Raw genomic sequence first — 24,562 nt, forward strand, 5'->3', positions numbered from 1 at the left:
TTATTTTTTATCATAACTATGATTAGCTTGGACGTGACTGGATAGGAAATGCCAACTTTTCCTGGGAAGGAAATTAGGATTCTTTGCCACTTTTAGAGATTTTGGAAATTGAGGCAAGTAAGGAATCAAAGAACAAGTTTTATTTCCAGTTTAAGGACCAAATTCTTTACTGTGAAGTATCAAATACAGTAGTAAGTTAATACTATATTAATCCATATAAGAAGTCTTATATGGTCTGGAAGTTCACCTCTTAAAGAAAAATCAATGCCTCAAAAGAATATACTTTAGACAGTATATACTAAACATGCACCCCAGTCATTAGTACCTTGGGCTTTTGTAGTCATTAAGTCAATCACAGAAATATAAGGAAAAGTTGATTTAAAAAAAGCAAATTCAGAATTATGAGTTTGTTATTAGTAGAGATATATAAAACATGGACAACTGATTTTGCAGAAAGCTAAAAAAAGATATCCAAGATCAACCTGTCATATTATTTAGCTCACAACCCAAATCATTCTCCGAACGCAATAGCGCACACACGTGTTTTAATTTCTAGATTATACACTGTTTCCTTTAGATTCAGAAAAGATCACAAAAGCAAACCAGTGAAAGCTCTTTCTGCCTAGTGTCAAGGCTATAAATTGTTAACAAACATTCTTTATTAAGAATTAAGAGTCATTGTCTTCCAGAATTTGCAGGTGCCAAGAAATCATGGCAACAAAATTGAAGAATAACAAAGTATTACAGAAAAAAAGAGTAAAATATAATGCTTTGAAGAAAAATGTAGAATAAATTACATTTTAAACCAGAATAACTGACAAGCCTACAAGAAACATCTGGGCTGCTGTTTGGAGCGGCTTTTAAAACATCCAGCAAGCAAAAGCAGGGAAACAGCAGAGAGCAAGGGAAGGGTGCTGATCTAGCTCTGAGACATGGGGAACTACCTTCTTTTCTCTGGGCTTCAGTATTCTCATCAATAACACTGGGGCAGATAATCTCTCTTGAATCTTAAAAAACCCCAAATCTCAAGATTCCTTCTGATCATGAACAACATTTTGTAAGAACGCATACGCTCCTTAGATTGAGAATTATTCCCATGATCACAACTAGGTTTTTCCTATCCTGTTCATCAGCTGACACACTCCTGAAACAAGGAAGCATCCTCACCAGACAACAGCACCACTATAAAAATGTTCAGGCATTTAGGAGGTTGTTTTAACGCCTAATAATCACATGAAATGTGACAGACACTGACACAAGCTATTAACAAGTCCAAGTCAAAGGAGTGTTTCTGATCTCTTTTGTGATTGGAAACGTGGAAAAATCCTTTGCTTTTTGTCAAACGTCTCCCCTCTCAAAAGGTACGTGACGCTTTACTCCCACATTCTTTAGATACTGGGGTTAGTGGGGTTCCTGCAATCTGCAGGCACTTGGGGGTTGACACCCTGTGGTAAATCTGGGACCAACAGCCTAACAGATGTGCTCCTGAGCTGTGCACACTCCTCCAGGTTCACCTTCTGTGTTTAACACTGGGCACCATATTCTCTGTGAAGGATGTAACAACTTCCACAAGATGGCTAAATTTTTTTCTTAAATTACTACAATTTATGGCTTTCACATCGGTAAACAATCTGCGAAGTTTTTTCACTGATGTCAAAGATGAAAGATTATATATACAGCAATTAGCATTGTTCTGGTAATAATGCCTAAAATTTGTTAGTTCCATTCTGTTCTCTTCAGATTGTATATTGCCAAATGTTTGACTAAGAAATAAATGCGATCTAATGCCACCCACGGCTCAATGACTAAGGCAGTCTCGGGCTGGCGTAGTTACTGATCCTCTGGTTCTTTACTTCTATCCCTGCAGGTAAACTGATGAGAAACCAGTGTTCTAGGCCACACTCAGATGCGCCTTCACTGGCTTAGTATTTACCATTAAGGCCTCTCTGTGTATTTTTCATTTTCTTTAAATTACAAGGAAATGTCATTCAATATTAAGACCCTCCTTTCTTTAGTTTAAGAGAAAACTAGCCTCTTGCAGGTAAGTTTGAATTTTCTACTACGAAAAACAAGAAGACTTAATTGTTTTAGTAGCAGGAAAATTTAGAAACAATTTTTTTGTCCAAGCTTTACTTGCTTAGTGGCTTGAAACCATGTACTTCTGTGCTGTTTTAATGTTAAATGTCTTCATTAACGGCTTTGTATTTTGTAGGCCTCTTCATGCCCTTTTAAGAGAGTAGGACACAAATTTCAAAAATAAAAATACATTTACAAGTGCTACTTAAGCATACTGTTATTATTTACTACTTTAGATGTTAAAGATGTATTTTCTTAATGAATATAATTTTATATAGGAAATATGATAATTTCCCTTTGACTAAGAATGAGATCACAGTTATCATTATATTAAGGACTTACTAAATGTTGTCTGGCCTGTTATCTACTAAAATGCCTATTCAACATAACTACTGAAAGAATTTAGCTATCTAATCTGGCTCTGGTTCATTAGTTCATTGAATACTACATTCATTAAGTCTTTTTACCTTCCCAAGTTGTATTTTTAAAATTGGAAATTATACTGAGTTTTAAAAACACTTAAGACAATACTATGGGTAGGTTTTCCTATCTTCTGGAGAGTATATACTTTTAAAAAAATGTGATATAATAAGCATTTTGAAGGAGTATTTTTTTATATAATATCATATTTAAGGTCACAGTTTTCATTAATCTGAGAAAATGTAAAGATGTGATATTTTTAAAAAGTCAGCGAAATCCAGTGAAACTTTAATTTCTCATTTCATGGAAAATTTAACTACAAAAAATATCAAACATGAGAATTTATCTTTTAAATGTCATGCCTGTATTAGTCATAATTCAATAAATGGATTCCTTTCCACATATATCTTAAGATCCTAAATCTCACTGCCATAAATAATATGATTAAAGAATCATGTAACAATGTATATTTTAATTATCCGATTTGTGTAGTGATTTAGATCAATAGATACCAGTGAAAAATTTATCATAAACTAAGTGTAATAACAAGAGGAAACAAAAGCTTATGTACACATTACCAAGATTTTTACAATAAATTATAGTGTACAGTTCCATCACAGCATATTGGTATACAAAGCCGCTATTGTGAATACTGAAAAGAAATCTGTCGTGGAGGTCTTTAACCTTGATTTAATAAAGTTTGTACAGTATCAAATAATATCAAAAGTCTAAAAAAACACAATGATTTTTTTATATCATGTTTATAAATTATTGTTTATATACCATAAGAAAAATAAGGTCAAAAGTGCAGTTTAAAAAAAAGTGGAAATTGTTATTCTTGGTAAGAACTAGAAAAATGTATTGTCCCAAGTAAGAAGCAATCTAAAGGCTTATACAGTTTCTTAGGCATTTTCCTTTAACTCCCATACAACCTTGGTTACCATATGCTACAGGACAAACCAATACAAAGGGAGTGAATAACCTTTTTATAAAAATAGGAAACACAGATCTAGCAATGAGTAACAACGGAAATAAATATGATAGGCTGCCCCCAAAATGAATTAAATGACTTTTTACTCACAGGAAAAAGTGGGCTATCACTGAATGTGATAAAATCTAGGAACTTTCAAAAAATTTTAATTAAGTTTTTAGTTGTAACTGGCAATGGTGCATACATCCCAGGATTATGAAACTTTCTAGTATAATATAACCAAAACAAAATATGACTTAGAGGTGCTAAACCATATCACAGAAAATAAAGGTTAAGGATCCAGTAATTAAAAGGCAGCAGTATGGAAATTACTGAAGAAACAGATGGATGAAACATAATTCTGTGTCTTAACTGGCACTTACCACAGTAACTAGTTATATTTTGACAAAACTCTAGAACAAATGCCTATACTGAAATACATGTGAAACAGTAACCATTTATATAAGAAACTGAAATGGCAACATTACTGGCTTCTAAAACAAATTAAAGTTAGAGAACAGAAAAAGTAAAAGGAATGTGAAGAAAAATCTTATGTTTAAACTTATTGTGGGATCAAAATTTTGACAGAGCTGTATCAATCAAGAACCGTCTTCCTGCTGCTACCACCAGCTGAGCCTGGCGCAACACCGCTCCCCTCTCCAGACGCTACTATGTAACTGGTGCTTTGTGTGTAGGACACTGAGCACTAGACGCTTGTTTTTTGTTTTTTACTGCACGGAGGAAGTTTCTTGGTTGGGTTAACATATAGACTGCCTGAGATAATAAAAACTTGACCATTACATTAATGCGAAATGAAGGTCTTTCTAGTTCTGACAGGAGAAAAAGGTTGGCTGTTGAAAACAATATGGACGCTCTGTAGGCTGCATACGTACATACTCAATGATCAACGTCACTTCAGCAGAAGACTAAAAATCGATGGACATGGATGCTTGTGCGGAGTCTTCCCGGCCCCTGACATAAATCTCACAGGGCATCTCCTCCATCACCCTGTCTTCAAGAGCCTGCTCAGGGCACTCATGTGCCTGCTTGAAAGTGTAGCTACTCTTTCTGAAGGTGCTATTAAATGTTTTCATGGGCTGTGGTTGTGCAAAATCATTTCGGAAAGGAAGTTCCATGGAACTGAGGTTGGTCCTGCTTTGTTTGACGCTGGGCGCTTGCGACCCACAGTGATGGTCGTGGATGCACCGCGAGGCTGTCGAGGAGCGCCGTGTCTTCTGGTAGCTGTCCAGTTCCTCCGACAGGTCGGCCAGGTCGGCGGACATCTCTTTGTCTCTCAGTGAAAACAGTTCATAATGAGGAGGATCAAATACTTCTTGAAACCCAGTTTTATTAAAAGCAGTTTTGCATGCCATGACCTTTTTTCGAGGCTGTTTCACTTGTACTAAAATAGAAATAATGAGAAGGACCAAGACAATCCCCGACGTAACGCCAATAATTGTTCCGTGAGTTTTAGTGATTTGTTCAAACAGTCCTGCTTTTTTCTTTTCTGCAGAAAGAAAAACAATGAAACTTTGAAAATTCATTCATGATTTCTGTCACAAATTGGTAAAATATTTTTAGGTAAAGCAGAACACCTGGGTCAAATACAACCCAGAAAATGCAATTTAAGATTAGGTTTTTAAACAAAATAAAACTAGTATGACTTCTGGTTAAACTAACCAATCATAAGGCAGCCAGACAGACTATAAAAAAAGGAAAAGGACTTGGTTCTTTACTCAGAGGGTATATGAGTACACGGGCTTCCCTGGTGGCTCAGTGGTACACAATCTGCCTGCCAATGCAGGAGACGCAGGTTTGATCCCTGGGTCAGGAAGATCCTCTGGAGAAGGAAATGGCAACCCACTCCAGTACTCTTGGCTGGAGAAACCCATGGACAGAGGAGCCTGGTGGGCTACAGTCCATAGGGTTGCGAAGAATCAGACACAACAACAATAATACGTAAGCACATACAGTTTGCAAATCAAAGTAATACATGAATATAGAAAATGTCAAAACAAAACTCTGTTTTTATCAAGTTTAGCTTTCTGCTCTATGGTAGATTTGAGTTAACCCATAGTATTCCTACTGATGGCCATAAGCAAGGAGAACAAAAATGATTTCACTGACTCACTCAGGTATGTTTACAACCATGGTCCACTGTTTTTGAATGGTTACCTGAAAATACTTCCTCTCATGATAGCAGTATCTTACATTAACTTTCTATAGTTATTTATTGAACTCTTGGGAGAATAAAAGGGAGATAAACTGTAGTACTGAAACAGTGATTTGATACCCAGCATTACCACAAGGCATATTTCTCTTTCAGGGAGTATATACTGAAATATAGCATAGGAAATTCATGGAATAAAAAACGCAGTCCTTATAAGGAGTCTGTTTTACACTGTAAGACTGAATCTATCAGTTGAATTTTGCTAAATAGTATTTCCATTTAATTTTAAAAATAAGAATACTCTCGGTCACAATCTACATTATTATGACAATAAGGTATCTTTACAATATAAACAACCATGACTAACTTGTGGACAACTTTTAGGCAAAAAATATAGTCTATAAAAATTGCTTTTGTTGAGAATAATATTCAGTTTTACCACATCCCAGAGGTCTGTGATTCATTAAGGAGAACACTGATTTTACATGTCTTCATTCTGCCAAAGCAGTTATGCCAAGTACAGTTGTAGAAAAAGATTTTTTTTTCTTAGTGAAAGGCAATGGCCACACCTCTAAGGGCTGTCCTTCACCGGCAGACTCACCTTTACAATGATTTTCATCCCAAGGGTACGCACAGTTTTGAATCCCATTACAGACTAAAGAATTATTGATGCACATGTTGCTATGGCAAAAGAAAGTGCTGCCTGTACAGGGAGCTGTAGAAAAAAGGAAACTTTGTTGCTAAGAAGAGAAAGCACACAGATTATGACATCCGGATTCATTTTACATTTGCTCTTATAAAGTCAATATCCTATCTCAAAGGCTTTTCTGTGAAGATACTCTGTACTACACAAACAATAAGACAAAGGCCCGTATTCTCTGCTGCTGACTCATGTAAACTTTGACCAAGGTTGGGCACCAAGAGATTGCTCTTAGCGTAATAACAATATGAATATATGGTTATCCCTCGGTATCTGTGGGGCATTGGTTCCAACACCAAAACGTGCAGCTGCTCAAGTCCCATAGGCGGCCCCTCTGAATCAATTATGCAATGTGTGCTACTGCAGTATTTACTACTGAAAAAAGCCTTGTGTAACTGGACCTGCACAGTTCAAACTCCTGTTACTCAGCGGTCAACCATATTTGATACAGGTCTTACGAAACTAGTACACAGCACATTTTTTTCAAAATGTAAAAGAAAATATTAGTGAAGACCTGGAGACACTGAACCCCTGTGCTTTGCTGGCAGGAATGTAAAACGGTGCAGCTGCTGTGGTAAATAGTATGGCAAATGGTGAACAGTTCTCAAAAACTTATACAGATTACTATACGCGCCAGCATTTCCACTTCTAGGTATACAGTCTTAAGAACTGAAGGCAGAGACTCAAAGAGATACTTGCTGTTCACTGCAGCAATATAATGCACAGGAGCCAAAAGGTGAAAGCAATGGAAATGTCTGTTGAAGGATGAACGGATGACCACAGACAAAATAAAAATGCACTCTTTGGAATTAAAAAAAAAAAATTTAAACAGTACACATATAGAATATATGCCATTGAATTTCATACTTGGTATAATTCTGTAAAAATCCTTAATGGTCTCAAAGCTTATCACAAGGACAATAAGTATTAGATACAGAAATCAGCTGTTAGATGGACAGAAAAGCCAATGAAGATGCATCGTGGTATTTAGTCAATTGCAGAATTAGCAGGTGAACCCACTTCTGTGTGTCATGTATGTCATAAAACTGTATCACACAAACATGTGCACTTTAAAATATAACAGATGTCCTAAGGAATATATAGTACTTTTAGATTCCTCATTTCTAAAAACTGGAGTTTTCTGTTGTTTAATTTTCACACCACAATTCTATTATGTACTAGATCATATTACACACTGAGCTTTTATTTTATCCAGTTCACAAGTGGGAATACAAGGAAGCTGTTTTCAAGACAGGGTGGGTAAAGTTATAAATAGCATTCTAGTCTGATTTTCTGAGTCAAACTATTATTAGTTCTTATGGTTTATCAACAGAACATTATGTGACAGTACCCTGATGGAGCTTCACAGCTTCAAAAGTGGCAAAGAGCCAGGTTTCCTGCTCAGCGTTTCTTACTGGTTGAATAGTGAGTGGAAAGTACCCTTTTTAAAAAAATCATAGAGTTCTTTATAACTGCTCTCTACATTATTTAAAGCAATTAGAAAGCAGCACAAGCAATGATATTGTCAGTTTCATTTTGTAGAAATGCGAGTTATATTTAAAATCACAAATGTACTAAGCTTTATGGATTTTCAGTGGACAAGCATAACTGTTCATAATGAGAATGAAAGTATCAGTTATTGACATGGGTTGCTAATGACATGCTTCAATTCTAAGCTATATAAAATGGCTGAATTACATAAATAAAGGACAAAGAGAATAGCAAAAACACTGCCAGTTCTGAACTGCTCTCTGCTTGCAGCCTGAGGACTTTCTCCTTTCCCCTTTACTCACTGCTGGGTCATGGTGCAGGAGAGGGGAGGGGGTTGCCATTTTAGCTTCCCTCTACTTCTGATGAGATGTGGCAATGATGCTGAGAGATGGTTCTGTCCTTCAGCTAAGCCTGCAGGGGACCTGTAGGGCAATATGTCACTGAAAATCACATTATGGATTTATTCTGACAAAAATATCTTCTGCTGCTTTCACAGTTTTAGTCCTAGAAATTATGTTCCTAAAACCATTCCCTTCCTTAAAGAGTAAAGTATATATTAGTACTCAGTGCTTGGGAAGAAGTCAAACATATCCTGGTTGCTATTCTGTATTATGCATTTTGGCCAAGTTGTACTATTTTAGTCACATCTGCAGTCTACAGTCAATGAATAGATAGGAAGTGAACCTCTTATGCAGAATTAATGCATTTATATAAATCTCCTGGGAAATATTTTCATGGATGGATTCATAGTAATTACAAACCATTAACAGTTTAGAGTTAATACAAGGAAATCAAACCTCAGGGAAATCAAACCAGTCAATTCTAAAAGAAATCAATCCTGAATATTCATTGAAAGGACTGATGCTGAAGCTCCAATACTTTGGTCATCTGATGCAAAGAGCTGATTCATTAGAAAAGACCCCTGATGCTGGGAAGGACAGAAGGCAGGAGGAAAAGCGGGCAACAGAGGATGAGATGGTTGGGTGGCATCACTGACTCAATGGACATGAGTCTGAGCAAACACCAGGAGATGGTGAAGGACAGGGAAGCCCAGTGTGCCGCAGTCCACGGGGTGGCAAAAGCTCAGATACAACTTAGCAACTGAACAACAGTTTGGAGAATAACAAAAGAGAGTTAACAATGCGAATTAATGACACAGAGTCGGACACGACTGAAGTGACTTAGCAGCAGCAGCAGCATGTGAAAAGAAAACTGAAGCTCTCAAATGTGCTTATCAAGTGGACATTTTTAAATTGAAACTTTTGTTTTATCAAAGTTCACAAAATTCTTTATTTTGATCACACATATTTTTTTGGAGCGGTGTTTTCTTTTTGTTCTTGGGTAATAAAGCTACATTTGGGATATGGAATTAAGCCTACTGTAGCCTTCAATTAGTCTGAACTTTAATGATTAGTATAAACATATCACTTGAAGGAGGTTTGTCATCTGTTTACTTATTAGATCTGTATTAAAGAGAAATCATTAGTTTTACAGAGAAAATAACTAAAACACATTAGAGAAGAACTTTACATATAAGATTTAGACAACTGCTACCCAAAGTAAATATAATGTGAGTCAAGAACGAGAACAGGTAGCCATACTAGTCTTTAAAAAGAAACAGGTGGAATTAATTCTACTGACTGTTTAGTCTTTAAGTCCTATCTGACTCTTCTGTGATCCCATGGATTACAGCCAGCCAGGCTCCTCTGTCCAGGTGATTTCCTAGGCAAGAACTCTGGAGTGGCTTGCCATTTCCTACTCCAGGCAAATCTTCCTGACCCAGGGATGCAACCTGTGGCTCCTGCATTAGCAGCTGTCTTCTTTACCTCTGAGCCATCAGGGAAGCCACTGATAGTTTATTAACCTAATGTATTTGTGTAGAAAGTTAACACAGCAGGACTAAGGCTGCTACCTTTAGAAGGGTCTGTGTGCAAGGGTGGCCCTTAGCTGGCATATGGAAACTTGGCTTCCCTCCATTCCCTGACTGACAAGGGTAGTTCATGGTGCCTAGAGTTTGTGTTAATATCATACAACTGCTTTCCTTCTGTGAGTCTAGAATTTTGGTATATTCAAGGCAGAGAGTGCCTATGTGAACAGTCCCCAGTAAAAACCTTGGGTGCTGAATCTCTAAAGTCGGCTTTTCTGGGCAGAAGCATTGAACAGGTTACTATATTTTTTGGTTGCTGGAGAAATGAACACGTTCAGTGTGCCCCTCCTGGGAGGGGTGAGCATAATCCCTGTGAAAGGATTTCTCCAAACTCAAAGACAGTCTCTTCCCTTTCACTGTAATTATCTTAGCTGTTAAAATGAATATATGCTGGTCCTAGAAATCACCTAACATAAGGGTGGTGCTGTGGAAACCTGAAGCAATATCCAAAATGCTATCATTTTAACATGTAATCAATATAAAACATTATTAAGAACATATTTTACATTCTTTATTTCATACCAAGCCTTTGAAATCTGGTATATGTTTCTGTAACCGTAGCACATTTCAGTGTAGACTGGCTGCACTTCAAGTGCTCAGCGGCTACACGCTCCTGATGGACCCTGTACTGGGCAGCGTGGGTACAGATGCTGGGAGTAAAGGTACTGAGGAGAAAGTAAGAAGGCTAAAAGGTTTTCCTGCTAACTACATCCTTGTATCAAGCGCTGACTTGTCTGACTTGTAGTTACTTGAAACAATGAAACAACCTTGGTTGGGTTGCTTTTTATTTTTCAAGCTTGAAAAGTTTTCAAAATAAAACAATTTTTATAAACAAACTGAGGTTATAGCTATAGGTCAAAAAGAAGCAACAGCACAGTCGACTGCGGCAAACACCACCGCTGAAGTGGACTTCCCCACTGCTTGACGAATTCACTACACTCAAAATAACTCAACATTTCCTCCTTTAACTGTTCAATTTTCAGTTTCCAAGTCAGTGAGGCCCCAGATTTTAAGTACCTCTGAGTCACTCTCTTGTGACTTTGCATCCGTGTGGAGTGTGTCTCCACAACTCTTCTTTCAACTCATTGTTACTTCTTTGATTCAGATCTTCCTGGTTTCCCACCTCAACCATCGAAGTAACCTCCTAAATAGCCTCCATGCCCCAATAAAAGCACAGCTTTTTTAAGAATAACATCCTTCAAAACTCCCCAATGCCTATAACATGAAGCCTAACTTCAGCCTTTAGTTTAAAGGTCTTCAAGCTTAATCTACCGTTCCTGCTTCATTTCTCTCTGTTCTCTCCCACTACTTCCTGTGGCCCAAATTAGCTCTGCTTCTATACCTTTTCCATTACAGCAACTCTGAAAATAACAACCTCACTTAACATTTCTACCCTGTAAAAAATCAACCTACCCTCAAGGCTTAACTCAAAGGACCTTTCTGCAAGGACTACCTGCTCCATAAACAATATTGCCCACTAGAGGTAACCTGGATATTTACTAAGAAAGCACTTTGTTTTCTGTCTTAAATGGTCTTTGTCATAGTCAATTCTGTATTTATTTCATTGCATATATATCACTTCACTTAAGTGACTGTAAGATCCTTTAGGACAGGGATTGTATCATCCATTTTTGTATCTTCATAGCAAATACTTCATTTGGTAAAAGTTAAATAAATGAATGGAAGGCAGGTAGGAAGGCTGGTTGGCTAAATTAACTTCATAATTCAACTGACCGTCTGGCAATTCAGAAAGATCTTAGAAGAGCTCAGCTATAATAAAGCCTATATATGGTCTCATAAAACATGATTTTAACACAGAATCCAGGGAATAATAATATAATACCTTGAAATTATAACTGAAGGGTAAAATGATCAATTCCCACATTTCTCAAGAAAAATATCTGATAATATCTTACTAGTATACTGAAATATGTATTAACTTTGAAGTTGCAGAAATCATATAGGTTACCAGTAACACCATACTCATCAGTCAGGATACAAAATATCTTTGTCTCATAAGGACAACAGATAAGATATGCCACTTATTTTTAAAAATATGTATAATGTGAACATACACATGTAATTATATCCAGGAAGTTTGGGTGAATTTTCATATGCTGACTTGCTTCATTCAGGAGATGACTGTGAGGAAAGCAACCTGTTAAACAGGCTAATCAGTCCTGCCTAAATGTAGACTAAAGTTAAGGGCCATTCAAAACCAAGCCAAAAACATGATGGCGTGAAAGCAGTTTTTTGTCAAAGCTAATGCAATATGATCTGCACTTATAAGCAAAGTCAGCAAAATAATTATTAGGAACTACTGATAAGTCACTTATACTTCTTATAGGAGATCCCAAAACACAGAACCATTTTGCCTTGTGAGGATTTGTTCATCTGAATTAACAAGAGTTTCCCTGGTGGCTCAGATGGTAAAGAGTCTACCTGCAGTCTAGGAGACCTGGCTTGGATTCCTGGGTCAGGAAGATCCCTTGGAGAAGGGAATGGCAACTCACTTCAGTATTCTTGCCTGGTGAATTCCATGGATAGAGGAGCCTTGTGGGTTACAGCCCATGGGGTTGCAAAGAGTTGGACATGACTGAGCAACTAAAACACACACACAGATATCAAGTTTTTAAGGAAAGAATTCTAAAATCTGTTCTCAAAGTTTCTCCACTTATAAGCTGGGTCCGTGTGTCTACACATGAACTACAACATCCTGTAATGTGAAAAAGTTCCCACATGCTCATAAAATAATAAAGACACCTTTAAAGACTTTAGCAATCAGAAAAAAGACAAAATCTCCACTGTAATCAGAAGAAGATGTCTAAAGAATATATTGTAATCACAAGAAAGATGTCTGAAGAATATATACACAGAAGGAAATGCAAATGTGTCACTACAAAAATCAACTAAGCACAAAAGACTGTAATGATGGAAATGAGGGAAAACAAAGCTGTAAGGCATATCGAAATCAACAGCAAAATTGTAGAAGTCTTTCCTTAGTAGCTACTTTAAATGTAAATGGATTAAACATTCCATTCAAAAGGCAGAGATTAGCAGAAAAGCAAGAAAACAACCAAGATCCAACTATATGATGTTCTATAAGAGATTCACTTTAGATCCAGAGACATAATTAGGTCGAAAGTAAAAGAACAGAGAAAGATATTCCATGCAAATAGACACCAAAGAGAGCTGGGATAGTGATATAAATAGAGGCGCATATCAGAGATATTGCTGGTTTGGCTTCAGACTACCACAATGAAGCAATTATTCAAGGACTCACATGAATTTTTCGGTTTCCCAGTGCATATAAAAGTTACATTTATGTTTTACTGTAGACTATTAAGTGCACAAGTAGTATCACATCTAAAAAACTCAACTTAATTTAAAAACATCATACTGCTAAAAAATGCTAGCCATCATCTAAGCGAGTCTTTTACGACAGTAACGTCAACAATCACTGATGACCATAAACAATAATAGTGAAAATGTCTGAAGTACTGTGAGAATTATCAAAGTGTGACAGAGAGACATGAAGTGAGCAACTGTTAGAAAAATGATGCCAGTAGATTTTTCAACACAGGGTTGCCCTGGGGTTTACCCAGTGGCTCAGCAAGAACGAATCTGCCTGCAATGCCGGAGATGTAGGAGCCACAGGTTTGATTTCTGGTCAGGAAGATCCCTTGGAGGAGTAAATGGAAACCCATTCCAGTATTCTGGCCAGGAAAACACCATGGACAGAGGAGCCTGGTGGGCTATAGTCCAGGTTGCAAAGAGTCAGACGTGACTGAGTAACTCAACACATACGGGGGTTGCCACAAACCTTCAATTTGTGAAAAATGCAGTATCTGTTAAGATAGGCCTGTATCAGACAAAAACAGACTTTAAGTCAAAACTGTTACAAATGACAAAGAAGGACACTGTACCTTGATAAAAGGGTCAATTCACCAAGAAGATATAATAATTGTAAACGTATATGGACCAAAAATCAGAGCCCTAAAATATAAGTAAACATTGTTAGAATTTAAGGGAGAATTAGACAGTTCTATGATAACAGTTGGAGACATCAATACTCTACTTTCAATAATGAATACAACTACACAGAAGATCAATAAGGAGGGAATTCCCTGGTGGTCTAGTGGTTAGAACTCTGCAATCTTCACTGCCAAAGGCCTAGGTTCAGTCTCTTGTTAGGGAACTAAGATCCCACAAGCTGTGAGGGGCACACCTTCAAAAGACCAATAAGGAAATAAAGGACTTTAACAGTACTATAAACCAATCGAACCTAATAGACATAAAAACCCCACCTGACAACAGCAGGAGATATTTTTCTCAAGTGCACATGGAACACTCTCTAGGACAGACCATATGTTAGGCCACACACAGTCTTAATTTCAAAAGACTCATATCATACAAAGTATCTTTTCCAATCACAGTGAAATGAAACTAGAAATCAGTAATAGCAGGAAAACTGAAAAATTTACAAATATGTGGAAATTACACTACACACTCTAACCAACATTTCAAAGAAGCTACCACAAGGAAAATTAGAAAATACCTTGAGACAAATGAAAATACAATGTATGAAACTTATGGAAAGCAGTGAAAGCAGTGATAAGAAGGAAATTTAAAGCTATAATGCCTACATTTTTAAAAAAGGAGACAATAAAGGAGAAAGACTTCATTCAAATCATAGAGAACCAGAAAAAGTAGAGCAAACTAAGTGTTCCTCATTTCCCAGGTCATTCCTGGAATCAAGGCTGCAATAGTCAATGTCTGTGTTGGAGATGTAACCACAGCCATTGATGGGGAAAATAGCAGCAGTATGTTGTACTTAGAAGCTCAGAACAAAATCAAGGGCTGCACAGACAACATGACTCTCACAGTAGCAACAGAACAGAAATATGGTCTCCTCTGGTGACAGAGGAAGGGAAACATCACTCATACAAGATGAATTAGCCTCTGCACCCCAAGAGATCCTATACATAGGAAGCACCCCGAACCAGAGTTATGCCCTTTACCACCTCACCTTCCTCCAGCTCTTCCCCAGGGTCGTCACAAACCAGTGCAACAACCCAGTTAGCTTCTACTCCTCTGAAAATATCTAAAACTTTAACAACGCCTTGGAGTCAAAGAGGCAGCCAGCAGGCAGATGAACAGCACATCTTTAGACCATCCTCAGCTTCCAAGCAGACTTGTCTTTGGCAAAGAGTCTGAAGTTTACAAGATGCTTCTGGAGAAACAGGAGTTAAATGAGCCTCTGAGACAGCCCACTTCATTCCTGGTTTTGCAGGTCTGAGGAGAAAGGGGATCCCAACAAGCCCTCAGGACTCAGGAGTGTTAAGGCTCCAGTCACCAAAGGGGCTACATTGACTAGAAATGCCCGGAAGCTGCTCGCGTGTGACAAGTGTGGCGCCAGCACTGTCAGCGTGTTCGTGAAGCTGCGGGAGCGTCACGGCCACCCCAAGTGTTATGTGTGCGCCAACTATGGCAGCAGTCTGAAACAGAAGGGCCATTTCTTTGTGGAGGATCAGATCTACTGTGGAAAGCATGCCCAGGAGCGAGTCACCCCACAGAGGGCTACGCTGTGGCCAGCGTTCCCCGAATGAGCCAGCAGTTCTGGACCCAATGCTGTTTTCCACACAGCCTCGCTGCATCTTGTCCTCTGAAAGCTGTGGCCTCTCTCTTCCAAATTCTCACTTATGTTGGTTTTATCACTGATATTAAATTTCACGTCCCCCTCTGTGCTAAGTGACCCACGCTGGCTGTGTGACGCCTGCTGTTACAATTAAAGGAAGGTAGTCTTGTTCAGTGTCCCCTTGCCAGCATCACTGTCTTCTCTTCCCCTCCATTCATCTCTGCTGCAAATGGACATCAGCCAAATTTGAACCAAATTTAATGTCTGACAATGCCTTCAATTTTACTCAATAAATCAACAGATTCTAAAAACTCAAAAGTTCCATGTATTTGTCAGAAGGATTAAAATATAAAGTGCGGGGGACGACCCGTGAAGGGTTAAGTCTTGGGAGCTGCTCAGCAGGTATGCAGAGCCCTAGGACATGTTCCTAAGCTCCCTGTCCCGCCACCCTCAAGAATTTTTATAGCCCTTAAGGCTCCAAGATGTTTGGTTTCGGCAACATTTCATAGAAGATAGATTATCTTATTATGTATACTTCATAGAAGATAGATTATCTGATTGTGTTCTGTATACAATGGTAAGGGTCTAGTGATTGTATCTTGAGATTAAAAACAACCTTGTGAATGTCATAAGTCACGTACTTTACCCTATATATACTGCAGCACAATAAAGCAAGGTATCAGCCATTTTGGGCTGATCCTCTCAACCCCATCTTTTGTCTCTCTCTTATTTTTCTTAGCGGGGACGCTCCGTTCTCTCCCTGTGCAGGTGCGACTCTTGCTTGTGCTGGCCGCGGCAGGTGGCACCCAACGTGGGGCTCGACTTTGACAGTTTTCCTCGCCACTACTCTTATTAATTGAAAAGAGTGAGTATATGAGTATACAAGTGAATTAAATTGAGGAGGAGTAGTAAGGTATATAGTTGAGAGTATAAATATGGGACAGACGCATAGTCGTCAATTGTTTGTACATATGTTATCTGTAATGTTAAAACATCGGGGAATTACTGTTTCCAAACCTAAAGTAATCAATTTTCTTTCATTTATTGAGGAAGTTTGCCCTTGGTTCCCCAGAGAAGGTACAGTAAATTTAGAAACATGGAAGAAGGTAGGGGAACAAATTCGGACTCATTATACTTTACATGGCCCTGAAAAAATCCCTGTCGAAACTTTATCCTTTTGGACACTAATTCGTGATTGCCTGGACTTTGATAATGATGAATTAAAACGTTTAGGAAATTTATTAAAACAGGAAGAAGATCCTCTCCATGTTCCTGATTCGGAACCCAGGTATGCTGTTCCCGAGGGAGTTGAAGGCGACCCTCCGTTTTCTAACTTATTGCGTCCTTCGGATAATGATGATTTACTTTCATCCACAGATGAGGCGGAATTAGACGAAGAAGCTGCTAAATACCATCAAGAAGATTGGGGTTTTTTAGCACAAGAAAAGGGGGCGTCAACATCTAAAGATGAATTGGTTGAATGTTTAAAAAACCTCACTATTGCTTTACAGAACTCAGGAATCAAGCTTCCTAGTAACAATGCTAAATCTCCTTCTGCTCCACCTCTTCCCCCTGCCTATGCTCCTTCCGTTGTGGCTGGTCTCGATCCCCCTCCAGGGCCTCCTCCACCGTCTGAGATCATGTCTCCGCTGCAGAGGGCATTGAGACAGGCACAGCGACTTGGTGAGGTTGTCTCTGATTTTTCTCTTGCTTTCCCTGTCTTTGAAAATAACAACCAGCGTTTTTATGAATCACTGCCTTTTAAACAACTGAAAGAGTTAAAGATTGCTTGCTTGCAATACGGTCCTACCGCTCCATTCACTATTGCTATGATAGAAAGTTTGGGTACTCAAAATCTACCCCCAAATGATTGGAAACAAATAGCTAGGGCCTGTCTTTCGGGGGGAGATTATTTACTATGGAAATCTGAATATTTTGAACAGTGTGCTCGTATAGCCGATGTTAATCGACAGCAAGGTATACAGACCTCCTATGAAATGTTGATTGGTGAAGGCCCTTACCAGGCTACTGATACTCAACTTAACTTCTTACCTGGTGCGTACGCACAAATATCAAATGCGGCTCGGCAGGCATGGAAAAAACTTCCTAGCTCCAGTACTAAGACAGAAGACCTTTCAAAAGTCCGACAGGAACCTGATGAGCCTTATCAAGACTTCGTGGCACGGCTCTTAGATACTATAGGTAAGATAATGTCAGATGAAAAGGCTGGGATGGTATTAGCAAAACAATTGGCTTTTGAAAACGCTAACTCTGCCTGTCAAGCTGCTTTACGACCTTATCGAAAAAAGGGAGATCTGTCTGATTTTATTCGTATTTGTGCTGACATTGGACCCTCCTATATGCAAGGCATTGCTATGGCAGCAGCATTACAAGGAAAAGGCATTAAAGAGGTACTTTTTCAGCAGCAAGCCAGGAACAAGAAAGGACTTCAAAAGTCAGGTAATTTGGGTTGCTTTGTTTGTGGTCAACCTGGCCATCGGGCTGCAGTGTGCCCCCAAAAGCAACAAACCTCTGTTAACACTCCTAATTTATGCCCACGATGTAAAAAAGGGAAGCATTGGGCCCGAGATTGTCGTTCTAAAACGGATGTTCAAGGTAATCCTTTGCCCCCGGTTTCGGGAAACTGGGTGAGGGGCCAGCCCCTGGCCCCAAAACAATGTTATGGGGCAACACTGCAGGTTCCAAAAGAACCATTGCAGACCTCTGTTGAGCCACAAGAGGCAGCGCGGGATTGGACCTCTGTGCCACCTCCTACACAGTATTAACACCCGAGATGGGGGTTCAAACCCTTGCCACAGCAGTGTTTGGGCCTTTACCTCCAGGTACAGCTGGACTGCTTTTGGGGCGCAGCAGCGCGTCTTTAAAGGGAATACTTATCCATCCTGGTGTGATTGACTCTGATTATACAGGAGAGATAAAAATATTAGCCTCCGCTCCTAACAAAATTATTGTAATCAATGCAGGACAACGTATAGCTCAACTCCTTTTAGTTCCATTAGTCATACAAGGAAAAACAATTAACCGAGACCGTCAAGATAAAGGTTTCGGGTCCTCTGACGCCTATTGGGTGCAAAATGTTACCGAGGCACGACCAGAACTTGAGCTACGCATTAATGGTAAGCTTTTCCGCGGAGTGCTTGATACAGGGGCCGATATTAGCGTTATTTCTGAAAAATACTGGCCTACTACATGGCCTAAACAAACAGCTATTTCCACTCTTCAGGGTATTGGCCAAACTACCAATCCAGAACAAAGTTCATCCCTTCTTACTTGGAGGGATAAAGATGGCCATACAGGCCAATTTAAACCTTATATTCTGCCCCATCTTCCAGTTAATCTATGGGGGCGTGATATATTAAGCAAAATGGGTGTTTATTTATATAGTCCTTCACCCACCGTAACAGATTTGATGTTAGATCAGGGCTTACTTCCAAACCAAGGTTTAGGTAAACAACATCAAGGCATCGTTTTACCCCTTGATTTAAAATCTAATCAAGATCAAAAAGGCTTGGGGTGTTTTTCCTAGGGACCTCTGATTCTCCTGTGACACATGCCGATCCTATTGATTGGAAATCTGAGGAACCGGTATGGGTCGATCAGTGGCTCCTGACACAAGAAAAACTTTCTGCCGCACAACAGCTGGTGCAGGAACAGCTGAGGCTTGGGCATATTGAACCCTCTACCTCTGCGTGGAATTCCCCAATTTTTGTTATTAAAAAGAAGTCTGGAAAATGGAGATTGCTACAAGACCTTCGTAAGGTAAATGAAACAATGATGCATATGGGAGCCCTACAACCTGGGTCGCCCACTCCTTCCGCTATACCTGATAAATCCTATATTATTATTATAGATTTAAAAGATTGTTTTTACACTATTCCTCTTGCACCTCAAGATTGTAAAAGATTTGCCTTTAGTTTGCCCTCTGTTAATTTTAAAGAGCCTATGCAACGCTATCAGTGGAGAGTCCTCCCACAAGGAATGACTAATAGTCCTACGTTATGTCAAAAATTTGTTGCTACAGCATTAGCTCCCGTTCGTCAGCGTTTTCCTCAGTTATATTTAGTTCATTATATGGATGATATATTACTAGCTCATGCTGACGAACATCTATTGTATCAAGCTTTTTCTATTCTAAAAAAACATTTAAGCCTTAATGGTCTTGTCATTGCTGATGAAAAAATTCAAACTCACTTTCCCTATAATTATTTGGGTTTCTCCTTATACCCTCGTGTTTATAACACCCAATTGGTACAATTACAGACTGACCATTTAAAAACTCTAAATGACTTTCAAAAACTTCTAGGAGACATTAATTGGATACGCCCTTATTTAAAACTACCCACTTATACCCTGCAGCCATTATTTGACATCCTTAAAGGTGACCCTGACCCTGCGTCACCCCGAACACTTTCTCTAGAAGGACGATCAGCCTTACAATCAATAGAAGAAGCTATTAGACAACAACAGATTACTTATTGTGATTACCAACGATCATGGGGTTTGTATATACTTCCTACCCCTCGAGCACCCACAGGGGTTCTTTATCAAGATAAACCTTTGCGATGGATATATCTATCTGCTACTCCAACTAAACATCTGCTCCCTTACTATGAGCTTGTTGCAAAAATTGTAGCAAAAGGACGTCATGAGGCCATCCAATATTTTGGTATAGAACCTCCTTTCATTTGTGTTCCTTATGCTTTAGAACAACAAGATTGGCTTTTTCAATTTTCAGAAGCTTTCGCAAATTACCTGGGACGGATTACTCATCATTATCCTTCTGATAAATTGTTACAATTTGCTAGCTCTCATGCCTTTATTTTTCCAAAAATAGTTCGCTGACAACCCATTCCCGAAGCGACACTTATATTTACAGATGGATCTTCTAATGGAACTGCAGCTTTAATTATTAACCATCAAACCTATTACGCACATACCAGTTTTTCTTCTGCTCAGGTTGTTGAATTATTTGCAGTCCATCAAGCATTGCTAACTGTACCCACTTCCTTCAATTTATTTACAGACAGCTCCTATGTGGTCGGTGCCTTACAGATGCTTGAAACTGTTCCAATTATCGGCACAACCTCTCCTGAAGTTCTTAACTTATTTACATTGATTCAACAGGTTCTTCACCGTCGCCAACACCCGTGTTTCTTTGGGCATATTCGTGCACATTCCACCCTTCCTGGTGCCCTCGTACAAGGCAATCACACTGCGGACGTTCTTACTAAACGAGGGTTTTTTCAATCAGTTATCGATGCAGCCCGAAAATCTCATAACTTACATCACCAAAATAGTCATTCTTTACGGTTACAATTTAAGATTTCCCGTGAAGCTGCACGGCAAATTGTTAAATCTTGCTCTACTTGTCCTCAATTCTTTGTTCTTCCTCAATATGGTGTCAACCCTCGAGGTTTACGCCCTAATCATCTCTGGCAAACAGATGTCACTCACATTCCCCAATTTGGGCGTCTTAAATATGTTCATGTCTCTATCGACACCTTTTCCCATTTTCTCATGGCCTCCCTTCACACCGGAGAATCAACTCGTCACTGTATTCAACATTTGCTGTTTTGCTTTTCTATTTCAGGAATCCCACACACCCTTAAGACAGATAATGGACCTGGTTATACTAGCCGTTCTTTTCAACGTTTTTGTCTTTCTTTTCAAATTCATCATAAAACAGGAATTCCTGTTAATTATAATCCACAAGGACAAGGTATTGTGGAACGAGCCCATCAACGCCTTAAACATCAATTATTAAAACAAAAAAAGGGGAATGAACTGTATAGCCCCTCACCGCATAACGCCTTAAATCATGCTCTCTATGTTTTAAATTTTTTAACTTTAGACGCAGAAGGCAATTCAGCAGCCCAGCGTTTTTGGGGAGAACGATCCTCATGCAAAAAACCACTTGTACGATGGAAGGATCCACTTACCAATCTGTGGTATGGGCCAGACCCTGTATTAATATGGGGACGGGGGCATGTTTGTGTTTTTCCACAGGATGCCGAAGCGCCGCGCTGGATTCCGGAAAGGCTGGTACGCGCGGCGGAGGAACTCCCTGACATATCAAATGCATCGCATGACACTGAGCGAGCCCACGAGTGAGCTGCCTACCCAGAGGCAGATTGAGGCGTTGATGCGACATGCTTGGAATGAGGCTCATGTACAACCTCCGGTGACGCCTACAAATATACTGATCATGTTATTATTATTGTTACAGCGGATACAAAACGGGGCGGCTGCGGCTTTTTGGGCATACATTCCCGATCCGCCTATGATTCAAAGAAATAGTACCTGTATATGTCAATGATACAAGTCTTTTAGGAGGAAAATCAGATATTCACATTTCTCCTCAGCAAGCCAATATCTCCTTTTATGGTCTTACTACGCAATATCCTATGTGCTTTTCTTATCAATCACAGCATCCTCACTGTATACAGGTGTCAGCTGATATATCCTACCCTCGAGTGACTATTTCTGGCATTGATGAAAAAACCGGAAAAAGATCGTACCGTGACGGAGCCGGACCCCTCGACATTCCGTTTTGCGACAAACATTTAAGCATCGGCATAGGAATAGATACTCCTTGGACTTTATGTCGAGCACGGGTCGCATCGGTGTACAACATCAACAATGCCAATGCCACCCTTTTATGGGACTGGGCACCTGGGGGAACACCTGATTTCCCCGAATATCGAGGACAGCATCCACCCATTCTCTCTGTAAACACTGCTCCTATATATCAGACAGAACTGTGGAAACTTTTGGCTGCTTTTGGTCATGGTAATAGCCTATATTTACAACCCAATATTAGTGGGAGTAAATATAGTAATGTAGGAGTTACGGGGTTTTTATATCCCTGAGCTTGTGTCCCTTACCCATTCATGTTGATACAAGGCCATGTGGAAATAACGCTGTCATTGAATATTTATCATTTAAATTGTTCTAATTGCATACTTACTAATTGCATTAGAGGTGTTGCCAAAGGAGAACAAGTTATAATAGTAAAACATTTCGCATGAAAATTCAATGCCATGCTAATTATAAATGGATTTGTGTTACAAAAAAGCCTTACAATACATCTGATTTTCCGTGGGATAAGGTGAAAAAACATCTACAAGGAATTTGGTTTAATACTAATGTTTCTCTAGATCTTTTACAATTGCATAATGAAATTCTTAACATTGAAAATTCTCCAAAAGCTACTTTGAATATAGCTGATACTGTCGATAATTTTTTACAAAATTTATTTTCTAACTTTCCTAGCCTTCATTCACTGTGGCGAAGTATAATTGCTGTGGGCGCGGTTCTGACTGTTGTGCTTATCATAATTTGTCTAGCTCCTTGTCTTATTCGCAGTATTGTTAAGGAATTTCTACATATGAGAGTTTTAATACATAAAAACATGTTGCAACACCGACATCTTATGGAGCTTTTAAAAAATAAAGAGAGGGGAGCTGCGGGGGACGACCCGTGAAGGGTTAAGTCTTGGGAGCTGCTCAGCAGGTATGCAGAGCCCTAGGACATGTTCCTAAGCTCCCTGTCCCGCCACCCTCAAGAATTTTTATAGCCCTTAAGGCTCCAAGATGTTTGGTTTCGGCAACATTCCATAGAAGATAGATTATCTTATTAAGTATACTTCATAGAAGATAGATTATCTGATTGTGTTCTGTATACAATGGTAAGGGTCTAGTGATTGTATCTTGAGATTAAAAACAACCTTGTGAATGTCATAAGTCACGTACTTTACCCTATATATACTGCAGCACAATAAAGCAAGGTATCAGCCATTTTGGGCTGATCCTCTCAACCCCATCTTTTGTCTCTCTCTTATTTTTCTTAGCGGGGACGCTCCGTTCTCTCCCTGTGCAGGTGCGACTCTTGCTTGTGCTGGCCGCGGCAATAAAGATTAGAGATAAATAAAATAGAGGGGGGAAAAACTGGAGAAAATAAAAAACACCAATCTTGGTCCTTTGAAAAGATCAACAAACTAGGCAGACTTTTAGATACAATGACTAAGGAAAAGATTAGAGATTCAAATTACTAAAGTCAGAAATGCAAGTTGGGACATGGTATAGATTGCACATATATAAAAAGAATTAGAAAAGAATACTAAGAATAATTTGTATACCAAAAATAGGCTAACTTAGATGAAACAGACAAATTCCTAGAAACACACAATCTACCAAAACTGACAAAAAGGAAAAAAGATCTCAAGAGATTTCTAAATAGCAAGGATACTGAATCAGTAATCAAACATGTTTCAACAAAGTAAAGCCCTAGACCAGATGGCTTCTTTATCAAACACATAAGAAAAATTAACAACAGTCCTCGAACTTTTCCAAAAAGTTGAAGAGAAGGGATCGATTCTTACTCATTTATTGGCCAGCATTACTCTGATATCAAAGCCAGACAAAGAAACAACAAGAAAACAAAGCTACAGACCAATATCCCAACATCCCTTATGAATATCAATGCAAAATTCCTCAAGAAAATACTAGCACTGAATTCAGCAACATTTTAACGCGAGGATCAAGTGGGATATAAGGATAGTTTAACATATAAAAATCAATTAATGCAATACACCTCAATAACAGAATGAAGGAGGAAAAACTCACACGATCAACTCATATGAATCAGAAGAAGCATTTGACAAAATTCAACACCATTTCATGATTTAAAAAAACCTCAATAAAGCAGGAATACAAGACCATTTTTTTCAATATGATAAAGGCTATATATGAAAACCCCACAGTTAGCATCATACTCAATGGTAAAGGCAGAAAGTTTTCCCCCTAAAATCAGGACTAAGACAAGAATGTCTGTTTCCATTTCTGTTTAATATAGTGTACTAGCCAGAGCAATTAGGTAAGAAAATGAAACAAAAGCACTCAAATTGGAAGGGAACCTATAAAGTTATCTCTGTTGGCAGATTACACAATCTTACAAATAGTAAACTTGAAAAGACCACAACACAGACATACATTCAGAGCAAATAAACTAATTCAGCAAAATTGTAGGATACAAAAATCAACAAAAATTAGTTCCATATCTATACACTAGTAAGGAACAAATGATGATACCATCCACAGGCTCATTGTGTTTCCTATCGATTCATGGAATCTCAAGGGACCCTGAATAGT

At 38.7% G+C, this 24,562-nt stretch overlaps 1 protein-coding gene and 1 pseudogene across 3 annotated transcripts in view; one reads left to right on the forward strand and one right to left on the reverse strand.

The window, feature by feature from the left end:
- NETO2 (neuropilin and tolloid like 2) overlaps positions 1-24,562 on the reverse strand; it is an 81,723-nt gene that overhangs the window by 6,205 nt on the left and 50,956 nt on the right. For 2 of the 3 annotated variants that reach the window (XM_069549778.1, XM_069549779.1), the window contains exons 8-9: positions 6,238-6,351; positions 2,954-4,973 (exon numbers count right to left, since the gene is read on the reverse strand). In XM_069549778.1, the coding sequence (XP_069405879.1) occupies positions 4,393-4,973; positions 6,238-6,351 (695 nt within the window). In that variant the 3' untranslated portion in view covers positions 2,954-4,392. Of the gene's footprint in view, positions 1-2,953; positions 4,974-6,237; positions 6,352-24,562 lie in introns of those variants that run through there. The other variant, XR_011248551.1, reaches the window with a different exon arrangement.
- On the forward strand, positions 7,288-15,363 carry LOC138418493 (PDZ and LIM domain protein 1 pseudogene; annotated as a pseudogene).

The sequence above is a fragment of the Ovis canadensis genome, chromosome 14, assembly GCF_042477335.2.
Source record: "Ovis canadensis isolate MfBH-ARS-UI-01 breed Bighorn chromosome 14, ARS-UI_OviCan_v2, whole genome shotgun sequence".
In the NCBI taxonomy this organism is placed as follows: Eukaryota; Metazoa; Chordata; class Mammalia; order Artiodactyla; family Bovidae; genus Ovis; species Ovis canadensis.